Source organism: Abramis brama, assembly GCF_963993115.1.
Source record: "Abramis brama genome assembly, chromosome: 9".
In the NCBI taxonomy this organism is placed as follows: Eukaryota; Metazoa; Chordata; class Actinopteri; order Cypriniformes; family Leuciscidae; genus Abramis; species Abramis brama.
This window is the reverse complement of record NC_139971.1, coordinates 40,072,383-40,084,476: the sequence shown is the minus strand read 5'-3', so window position 1 is coordinate 40,084,476 and position 12,094 is coordinate 40,072,383. Positions and strand designations below refer to the sequence as shown.

General features: G+C 39.7%; 1 protein-coding gene across 2 annotated transcripts in view; it reads right to left on the bottom strand.

Annotated features, from left to right (window-relative positions):
• The window catches only part of LOC311089237 (uncharacterized protein), a 70,309-nt gene extending 59,357 nt beyond the window's left edge, over positions 1-10,952 (bottom strand). For both annotated transcript variants that reach the window (XM_084123790.1, XM_084123791.1), the window contains exon 1: positions 10,443-10,952. In XM_084123790.1, coding sequence (XP_083979916.1) covers positions 10,443-10,670 — 228 coding nt within the window. In that variant the 5' untranslated portion in view covers positions 10,671-10,952. The remainder of the gene's footprint in view (positions 1-10,442) is intronic.
• Positions 10,953-12,094: the final 1,142 nt, after the last annotated feature.

Here is a 12,094-nt window from a genome sequence, read left to right as displayed (position 1 = left end):
ATTCGAGGGTTGGGGCCAATTTGACCTGCGGAGGAAGCTCATTCCACAGTTTAGGGGCCGCAGCTGAAAAAGCGCGGTCACCCCAGGTTTTTAACCTGGTTTTTGGAGCGACCAGCCGAAGTTGATAAATAGACCTAAGTGACCGTGAGGGGGTATAAACTTGTACGAGGTCTGAGATGTAGCGAGGAGCCAAACCATTTAGTGATTTAAAAACAAACAATAAGATCTTAAAATGTATTCTAAAATGGATCAGGAGCCAATGTAGCAAGGCCAGGACTGGTGTTATGTGTTCAACAGGCATGCGGCCGAGTTTTGTACTAACTGTAAGCATGAAAGAGAGGTTTGGTTTAAGCCAATGTAAAGTGCAGTACAGTAGTCTAAACGAGTTGAAATAAAAGGATGAATCACATGCTCAAAGTGCTTAAGAGATAAGACAGGTTTAATTTTAGATAAAAGCCTCAAGTGATAGAAACTGGTTTTAACAACGTTATTTATCTGTTTATCAAGTTTAAAAACATTGTCTATTTTGACACCCAAATTTGTGACTATGGGTTTCACATATTGTTGCAGGTAGCCCAGGTCAACGGGAAGAATATCATCGCCCCGATTGGGTCCAAACAAAATGACCTCAGTTTTATCTTCATTTAGATTTAAAAAGTTAGAAGCCATCCAGGCCTTAATATCTTTTAAGCACTCCAGTAGAGGTATGAGAGAGTTGCTTTCACCTCTTTTGAGGGAAAGATTTATTTGAGAATCGTCTGCGTAAAAATGATAGGAGATGCCATGCTTTCTAATTATGTTTCCTAGGGGGAGGAGATAATAGCCGCTTTCCGACCAAGTAGTTACAGGAACTTAGTTATAGGAACTGTCCACTTCTAAACAGTTGTATGAACTACTCTCCCCCAAACTCGGTTTTGCTGTTTGCGTTCGCACTGGCCAAGTGGCCATAGGAACTGGTAGGAGGGGTGAGGGAGTGACGCAAGCACGGCGACCTTTATTTTGACGGCGCTGAGAACGCCAGAGCAAACAATGCTCGCATTATCTGTGTTCATTAGTTAGCGATCTGTCTAACAGTACTGTTTAACATGTTATTAGATAGAACTGTTATAGAAAGTAGACAGTATATGAAAAAAAAGTTATTAGCCTATGCCGTGTGGTTGATGTCCAGTGTTGCTAGCTGGGCAGATAAACATAATCATGTTTGACTTGGTCCCCTCAAAGTTGCGTTGGATTTTCTCTTCAGCATAAAGGTTTAGAGGCCCATCTATCACTGTTTTCCATGTTTGTATCTAGTTTCTGGAGTAAATATATAGGCTATAATCTGTGTGTTTACATATAGCTGTTTTAAAAATGGCAGGTGCTGGTGTTTTGCGTGCGTTCGGTCATCAGCGTACACTAACGTCACGAGTAGTTCCTATAGTGCTGGTTTAGACCCTACTCTGAAGTAGAAGCTAAATTAGTTCCTCCAAATGGAGTTCCTAGAACTAAAATCATTCCTAGTCGGCGTGTTCGCACCGCAGGAACATCCGGGTACTTTAGCCAATAGTTCTATGAACTGTGAAAAGGTTCCTCCAGTCGGAAAGCGGCTATAGAGAAAAGAGAAGTGGTCCAAGAATTGCGCCCTGTGGAACACCACAAAGAAGGGGGGCAGTAGATGAACCAAAATCTCCAAGCTTTACTGAAAAGCATCTCCCAGATAAATAGGACTTAAACCACTGCAAAACAGTGTCTTTAATACCAACACAGTGCTCTAGACGGGAGATAAGAACTGCATGGTCAACTGTATCAAATGACACAATGAGGTCTAAAAGCACTAGTATGGCAGAATTTCCAGAGTCAATGGTTAATAAAAGGTCATTAAAAACTCTTAAAAGTGCCGTTTCAGTGCTGTGAAATGCTTTAAAGCCAGATTGAAAAATCTCAAAAATTCCATGTACATCTAAAAAAGACTGCAACTGTAGAAGAACAGTCTTCTCTAAAACTTTTGAGATGAAAGGAAGCTTCGAGATAGGTCTATAATTGGATAAAACCGAGGAATCCAAATTTATTTTTTTAATCAGGGGTTCCACAACTGCTTCTTTGAGGTATGTTGGAACATCACCTGCCAAACTACTATTTATAATTTTTTTAACAATTGGGCGAATGGTCTCCCAGGCTTCCTTAAAGAGTCGAGGGGGCATAATGTCAGTGGGGCAATATGAGGGTTTTAGTTTCATAACGATTTCAGTGAGATTCACAAGTGACACAGGCTCAAACTGGTTGAGGACAGATGAGTAAGTGAAAGAGTGAAATATGAAAGGGTCGAAAGCGGGGGATGCGATATGGTCTCTAATATGGGCTCTAATAGTGGCAACCTTGTCTAAAAAGAAGTTAAGAAAATTCTCACAGATTTCAAATGAAGCTTCCAAGCTGGAAGATTGTGGAGAGTTCAATAAAGAATCAATAATTTTAAAAAGGACTCGAGGTTTATAAAAATTTTGGGAGATAATGTCAGAAAAATATCTTATTTTTTCAGCTTTGACAGTTGTCTGATATTTTCTCAAGCTTTCCTTAAGGACTTCATATGATACATGGAGCTTGCCCTTTTTCCACCACTCAGTTCTCCTGCACACTCGTCTGGCCTCACGGGTGACATCATTGAGCCATGGCTCAGATTTAGATCTGAGGCACCTAACATTTTTAGTGGAGCAACAGAGTTTAGAAAGGAAGGACGAAAGAAGTTGTTCTGTGTCAAGGTTAGCTAGAGAACTACTACCAGACTGGGTTATATTAATAAAAGCAGAAGTAAATTGAGCAGCAGTGGAGGGCTTAAACACACGACACAGGCGCTTAGGAGCAGGCAGTTTGAGACTATGAGAGGGCAGAGAAAAATCAAATAGGACAGGCATGTGATCAGAAAAAACAGCATTATGTACTCGAATATTAGAAATAGGCAACCCATAAGATAAAACAAGATCTAACGTGTGGCCATATTCCTGTGTCGGTCCAGTCACATGTTATGAAAGATTAAAAGCATCAATCATATCTAAAAAGTCTCTAGCAAGTGGTTTTAAAGGACAGCAGACATGTATGTTAAAATCCCCAGCAATTAAAATCTTGTCATAATCTGTCATGATACCAGCCAGAAAATCAGAAAAGTCTTCTATAAAATGTTTGTTATATTTAGGCAGAACCTTTATCCTCAACCACCAACATTGTGCAGCATCCACCTGGATGATGCGACGGCAGCCATTTTGCGCCAGAACGCCAAGAAAACACCAGCTTATTGATGGAGAGGAGACAGAGTGATGAAGCCAAACGGTATATGGGGATGATTAGGAGGCCATGAGGGCAAATTTGGCCAGGATTACACCGTTTCGATAGACGATAGGCAAACCCAGCCTGAGCTGCAGGGCGAAATCAAATCGCCAGCAGAAACCTGTACATTTATCTATCCTGCTTCCGTTACAAATTTGCGGGAACCAATCACAAACTGGCTTATCCACCTGGCGCGCTATTGGCGGGTTTAATCCAATCCAATTCCAGAGCCGTTACGGCTCTGTCCAATTCCTTTTAACTTCTCGACGATGCTCAATGGCTTCTTTTTAGCAAACAAATCACTCGAGTGGGTGTAAATACCACTAACTTTCATGTTTTTTTTGCACAACCTGTAAAAATCGCTCGACTCAATCGCTGCTTCTGCAAACCGCTGATCAACACGTTTGGTTACACATTTCCTGCCTGGAATTTTCGCGTCGCTCTGCAAAGTACGTCACCCGGATCGTTGGTCTGATTGGTTGAAGGACCATCCAATTGAGTCATTTGAACTATGCCCGTTGATCACGGTCCACTCCCCAGACCAATGTTCGATCTTAAAAGATTGAGCTTGGTCTGGTGATAGCCAGACTACCTCTTTGAAGGACATCCTGGGATTTTTAATGACCACAGAGAGTCAGGACCTCGTTTTAAGGTTTCATCCGAAGGACTGTGCTTTTTTTTGACCTACACAGACCACAGGTGAGCACCCCCTGCTGGCCTCACTAACACCTCTTCCAGCAGCAACCTGGTTTTCCCAGGAAGACTCCCATCCAGGCACTGACCACACTCTCAGAAGAAAAGACTCTATATAGAACCCTAAAGTGTTCTATCAGGCGCTTCATATATGAATCCCATAAAAGATTCCATATAGAACCCTTTTTAGGGGTCCAATCAAAAGAACCCTTTAGGGTTCTTCGTAGCCAGGAAAAGGTTCTATATAGTACCTTTTAGGGGTTCTCATGAGGCTCAAACCTGCTTAGCTTTAGTGGGCAACTAGTCTTGGGCTACAGGGTCATGGCTGCTTGTAAAAAGATCCAATACCTTTTCCATACCATTAAAACCTTATCTAAGTTATGCAATTTATAAGCTATATGTGACCCTGGACCACAAAACCAGTCACATGGGTAAATTTTTTGAGATTGAGATGTATACATTATTTGTTATAAATAAGCTTTCCATTGATGTATGGTTTGTTAGAATAGGACAATATTTAGCCGAGATACAACTATTTGTAAATCTGGAATCTGAGGGTGCAAAAAAATCGAAACATTGAGAAAATCTCCTTTAAAGTTGTCCATTTATGTTCATGATTGTGCTGCATTCACTCACAAAAATAAATGTTTTATATATTTATGGTAGGAAATGTACAACATATCTTCATGGAACATGATCTGTACTTAATATCCTAATGATTTTTGGCATAAAAGACAAATAGATCATTTTGACCCATACAATGTATTGTTGGCTATTGCCACAAATATACCCGTGCGAGTTGTGACTGGTTTTGTGGTCCAGGGTCACATATGACAGTAGAAAATCCTTCCCTCCATTACAGCTCTCAAATCTCCCTGAAGTTTATTCAAATATGGCATGTCAAGATGTGAAGCTCCCTAGGGTTTGATGTCAGTGATATCAAACATTACATTTTATGCAACACTTCTTTGACTTGTCTCACTACATTTACGTTTAAGGTGTTTTTAGTGTAATTCCTGGAGCATGACAGTACTCGTCCCCCATTCACTTATGATATAAAGGAGAGCACAGAGCATTCTAACTAAATTTAGAATAACAGAGTGTGTGAAAATTGTGATTTTTTTGGGGTGAACTAACCATTTAAGACAGGAGATTGAAAAGCACTCAACAGCATTACCACAGAATCAAAACAAAACAAAAGTACTGTGGTTGCATGAACACAGATGAACTTGCTCTGAGTAATGCTCAAAGGCCCTGCTGGTTTGGACTGAGTAAAATATGTGAATTCAAAATAAAACATGACATTCAAATCTGTTACAGATGTATTCATTTCAGTACACAATGACGTTTCCTTGACATCTAACAACCTTTCACGAGTTCACATGTTAATGAAATCTGATGTAATATTATAATGCGTATTTGGCTTGCTGTCCGGGGGGAGGGCTCCGAGCTCGGAATTCGGCCCGACCCCAGAGTACTCCCCCCTATGAATGTATAGATCATAGGTATCTATGAGCAGGCCCATCTGAATGTGAGGTGATGGGGTGGTGGCGGGATGCTGAGAAATTTGTCATGAGACAGGAGGTAAGGGAAGGCTTTATTTATACTGGCTTCTTCTTGTGCTGATTGGATGATTACCTGAACATGCTCCTCCCGAACTTTGTTACATAAAACTTCATTTAAACAACACAAACACGATCCTCATGAGACCCCATTCATCCAGACAGTTAATGACTCTAGTAGTCTTTGTATCCGAAGGCAGACAGAAGGAAAAGACGATAACATTGGTTCAAAGCAAATCCCTTGTGTCTAAACGGACAGTCCTCTTCTGAACTATAATCACCCTCTTCATCTGCATGCTCACTTAACTTCATTATCTCCATCTTCTCCCCTCAGGATATTTACCTCCTCATATCTTGCCTCTCTCTCACGCTTTCTCTCCTTAATCCCTTGTGTTAGTTACTTCCTACTCTTCATCCCCTTGTCCTCTTTCTTCCATTCTTTTTTTATATCAATACCCCTCCTTTCTTTTCTCTCCATCTCTTCCCAAGGGGGGGAAACATTTACACACCAGCTCCGACCGTGTCATTCTTTTTTTCCCTCTCTTTTTCACCTGGGAACAGATCTGTCCTTCTCTCATTATTGTGTTCAGACCTTCCTTTGTTCCTTTATTCAGTCTTTTTGTCTTAAGGAGGAGAGAACGCACACACACACACACACACACACACACACACAAATGAACCATCACTGAACTTACTTAAGCTGGACTATGACGCGATTTTCTTCTAGAAACAAACTTTGTTGCATTATTTTCCTGTTATCACTGTAAAGCTGCTTTGAAACAATCTGTATTGTAAAAAGCGTTATATAAATAAAGGTGACTTGACTTGACATTCACACACACTGCGGTAAAACTCTGCAGAGGGACAGAAGAAAGTCATGAACGTGTATTTTAGACCTTAATTTTAGATATTTTAGACCAGTGCATGATGTCTTTGCCATATGCAAATACAAGAAAAAACAGAAGCATCACACACTCTTTCCCACACAAACAAACACACACACACACTGATTCTCCTGTGAATACGACATTCCAAGCGGGGTCAGACAGTAAGACTCAGTGGTGCCTTTCCTCTCCCCGTGACCCTACGTTTGAGCCGGACCGCTGAATGGCTGTACTGTCCTCCCATTGTTCCATCAAGGCATGTTGTCCCATTCCTGCTCCTAAAACATGGACACATCAAACACTCGGCAGATAGACCACCGGCCATCACTCTCCATCTCTCTTTCTTCCTCTCCCTCGATCCTCTGCCAGGGTCATTCCCAACATACCTGTATTTCAGCAGTCTCTCTTGTGGAGCTGCATCACGGGGCTCATTACTGAGACATTAAAACCCCTCAGAGACTCATGCTGAACTTCTGCTGTCCAACATCAGAGACAAAGACATGCTGCGATTCAAAATGAGAATAATAGTGCCCATTTCTGAGGGGACAACTACATCTAACAGACTGGGATTGCCCAGCTGATACTGTATTATCAGCATCTAACAGTACAAACGCATTTCTGATTTAGTCGTTTAACCAGGAATTGTTCTTGATTTCACTTTTTAATACTTCCCACAATGCATGAATGGCTGTACTGTTAAAATGGCTATCCTCCCACTACTAATGGACTTAACCGCTAAAGTCCACAGTCTGAGCACAAGACGTTATATCCAACACAGCACTGCAGAACACACCTGGTCTATCTGACACATTACTGTCATGCATATTTAGGCCATCTTTTCTGCACATATTCTGCAGGCTCAACAGATCATTATTTTCAGCTGGCCAAGTTGAGTCATTAGTTCTTTACATTACTTTAACTGGCAACAAATACAATAAACGACAACATTTGCAAGTTATAGCAACATATTTATATATGCGTCAGAAAAGAATATGCGTCTTTCTGTTTATAGAATAACAGCTATAGGATTACTCGTTCATTCATAAACACAATTTTTCTGGAAACAATGGCATGAGGTATGCGAGATTATAATCATTTTTTTTAATGCACACTACCGTTCTGAATTTTGAGGATTTTATTTAAAGAAATTAATATTTTAATTCAGTTCAATGTTATAAAAATGCTGTTCTTTTGGACTTTTTATTGATCAAAGAATCCTGAAAAAAGAATTATCACGTTTTCCATATTAAGCAGCAGAATTGTTTTTTAATAAATAAAATAAAAATGGTTCTGAGCACCAAATCAGCATATTATGATGATTTCTGAAAAATGATGATGATAATTATGATGATATCCTAAAACAGTTACTTTAAATTGTAATGATATTGAGTATAAGAGACTTTCTTTTCTTTTTTTCAAAACCGACCCCAAGCTTTTGAATGGTAGTGTAGTGAATATTCATAGTACTATCACAGCTATAACTAATGTAACCAGGCTACATACAATATGTGACATATTTAAATTTGCAGAAATCAAACTGAACAACAGAGTTCAAATAGACAAAACCCAAATGTTAGCAAGGCATAAAAGCACTTAATCATGATTGTTGAACATAAGAAGAAGTGAAAGCGCAGTACTGGCCCGGAGAGCTCAAGTGACATTTCCTTCAATGACCTCAGGCCACTGACTAGGCCATCCTTATTGTTGAGCCCTGTTATTTATAGCCCAACCAACGTAGATTTCTTTCCTTTCTCGTCTACCTTCTTTACTTTGAAGCACTTCTGATCCAAGAACCATCAAAGCATTCAAAAACCAAAGCTCTCGTATTGCAAAAACTGCAGAACCAAAATATTAGTGTTTTTCACACGCCCTCAGTGTCAGGACAGGTATGTTCAGCCGCCAGAACACACATGCCGTTTCTGAGCTCAAAGGGTTTTCATACGCAGGATCTGCCCTCCACAGCAGGCGAGGTGTCAGACCAACAACCCCAGCCGAGACCTCAAAGCCTGGAATAACAGGTGCTGCGGTGGGATGTGTAGCATTGGGAGTCGATTCAGAAATGATGTACCTTGTTTTTATGTACCCAACCCAAAATAATAATTAGAAATGGCCAAGTTGATATTCTTAATGCTGCTCTGCTGCATCCCATTATGCACCGGCCGCTCTGTTAGGATGACAAAAAGTTCAAAAAGTTCAATTATTTTTATGCTGATCTGCCTCAGCGGTCGTCAGTGTCAAAATTATGGCCAATTAGATCAAAGAAGGCGGAGCTTACTGAGTGCGATTTAGGTTTTACAATGAAAGAGGGCGTGGTAAGATGCAGGTAGCTAAACATTTAATATTTGACAACTGTTTTACAATAGATATGTTTAAAGACCCACAGTAATGTGAACTACTCAACTTTTTTAATGGAATTTCACCATTTTGAATTGAAAATATGCCATCATTTACATCATACATGTCATTCATAACTCAATGTGATGAGACATATGACATATTTTTCACATATTGTTAAGCCTTTTTGACATATTTTGACATTAGACATACATATAAGAGCGAATGTGTCCATATTTTTAAATAAAATATAATTTTCAAAGAGTTTAAATGGATTACTTCACAACTATGTTAGAGCTAGAACTTCTTTTGCCATTCTTCTTTCTTTTAATCCTTTATTTCAAGACATCAAGACATGGTTATGGCTTTGATGCTAATTAGTTTTAAACAGAGTAGGCTTTTTTTTTTCAAACCATAAAAGAGATTCATAATTTGAAATAGAGATTATATGTGTTCTCTAAATACAGCTAAGCCATTCGGGTGGTACAAATGGATCATCAGCATAATTGCAGTCACTGAATGTTTTCTGGGAATGCAAACAAAAGCAAAATCACATACCCACAAAGAGACCCATTTCTCTTTATAAAAATCTCCATAGCCACTACTTCACTGCCTGATATAAACATAATGAGATGAACAATAAGCCTCGCTCTAAACAGAAAAACACTGCAATGTCCTCATTTATATACTGGAGCAAAATGATGCGTTCTTGAACAAATAAGCCAGTGCACCAGGGTACATTTCACTCACAAATATGCTGAGCCTTGTTTTTCATTTCTCTATTACAGAGCAAATAGTATTAAAGACAAAGCTTTGCAACAACAAATTCCAGTGTGCGTCAGATATATTGTTGGCTATAAACCAAAGCTGAGCATGAGAATTAAATATCTGCATGAAAAATGATGAGACAACACGCCCAAAAGAGCGACAAGTGCAGCGAGCAACAAAGAAAGATGGAACAACAGGTGGCTGCAAACGGTAACGCCACAGCATTGGCTAAAATTAACCATGGTTTTACTATACTAAATTTAGACCATGGTAACCAATTAACCATGGTATGCCTCACTAACCATAGTTTAACCATGGTATTTATAGTAAAACTGTGGTTATACAAATGGTATTAATCCGCCAAAAAAAAACATCGTTACTACACGTTTACTTCTGTAAAACCCTGTTTAATTTTCGTTAAGGGTTTGCCACCCCTATTTCAGGGTCAACCCTCCCAAATTTTGGTAAAGAAAGATATATAATCGCTTTTAATATAATTTTAACAATCACAAAAGTTTAGTCAGAAATCGCTAAATGTGTCAAAAGGAGGTAACCATAGCAACAGCTAGGCGATCAGTGTCGGTGTCAAAAACTAATTACTGTAATTATTTATCACGTTATTATTAGTTTGCACAACACGCACACAAAACAAATTATCACAAAAATCGTTTTTAGTTAGCGAATTGTGCGCGAGATGATGAACCTCAACCGACTGCGCCCAGAAAATAACTGACAGAAACTGTTTTGAAAAGTTGAGCTCCCTGAAAGTCACTTGTGTGGTGTGAATCTCCTGTACACACCTCTACAGTAAGATCAACACTGCACTGAAGCTCTCACAACCGTGGAAAAAAAAGTCAACGCAGGTTAAACGGTGGCTGAAAATAGCGCGTAATCGGCGGATTACCTGCGGCTGTAGCGCGAGCGAGAGCAGGAGAATCGCGGTCCAGTGCTGTCCGTGCACTACATCCCTTATCATCGCCCTAACAGCACTCCTTCTGCCCGTCCTCGAGCACTCCCAGGAGTGCCAACTCTTTCTGTCTCTATCCATTCTCATTGCAGACATTTGCGCACTTGGTCTGTGCGTGCGCAACAGCCTTTCTCTGTTTGGTGACGCTCTCTTCACACTGTCCATCTGTCCATTATGAAGACAGCGTGAGAACGGGCAAAATAAAGGTGGCAAATGAGATGCACAGGTAAATGATGAAACCACTGAGGTCTTTCTACACTCCGTGCGCGCGCCTCCTCCTTCTCCTCGAGCTCTTCCTCCTCTTTCCACCTGCTGCGGTTAAGAAGCTTTGAATGTTCGACCTGCTGGTCTACTGACTCGATATTTCATCCCATTTACTTTCCCACTCACTGAAAGCTGCTCTTTACCCTCACGTCAACCGGACAGGCTGTTCTGTGCGCGTGCGGAGCGCGAGACTCACTGCGCATCACCGTGGGAAGCACTGGTGGTTAAAGTTGCCAGGAGAGGGTGTGTCCTTCGCATGGGAAAACCCGTCACCTGTCTCCAACTTCAAAATCATATCCGCACATTTGTCTTTTACAAATTGAATTGGATCAGTCAAATTGTTGTCTTGTCATGCAATGTCAAGAGTGATGCTGTTACTTCCACAACTTGTAACACTTATAGAATAATTTATTGCCCTCGTTTATTGTGGGAATCTCATAATTATTATAGGGTAGAATGGGGAAAGATGTTTTTTAAAGTGTCATTAATGCAAAATACTAAATTAAAAACTATTGTGACAGACCAATGACAGACAAAACAGAATCCTGGTAAAAGAGATTCATCTGAAAGTTAAAATTATTCTATTTGACTTATAAACAGGCATATGGACATTTACTTATTTAATTGGCCATATTTTAATTGAAGAAATGTCAACAACACTATGCATTTAATGATTTCACTCAGCTAACCTATAGGCTTTAATGAAAGCAAAGATTCATGGAAATACTGAATAATAACCCCATTAATTAAAATAATTATTCAATTTAAACATAATAGCATTACTAACTCTGGTGGCCCATCTTACCCCAAGGGTCTAATTTCGTCTTTCTACTTCAAAAATAAACTTGTTTCAGAACGTTCAGAGAACATTGAAAGGTAACGTTCCCATAATGTTTGCAAATTTATAAAATGGAACGTTCCCTTAACGTTCATATAGCCTAACCAAGAAAAAAACTGAGCTGATGCTGAACTCTGTCAGAAAAACACACGAGGTTAACCTCAACACATCTGCATCTCAGCTGTTGTGTAATAATTACAGCAGTTTATAAATTACAGTGATGCCCATGTGTGGCTCCCCAAAGAACCTTTCAGTGAACAGTTATTAAAAGAACTGTTTTTTCCTTAGTTTTAGTGGAACCCCTTTCCACTATAAAGAACCTTAAGTGCAATGGAAAGTGTCCATAGATGTTCTTCCTGAAACCAATGATGCCAATAAAGAACCTCTATTTTCAAGCGTGCATTGTCTGTTTAAAAAGAAAATTGTTGCTTATTCCGGCATGCAGTGTAAAACAGCACTGCATAGATCTATCAGTAATTGCACAATA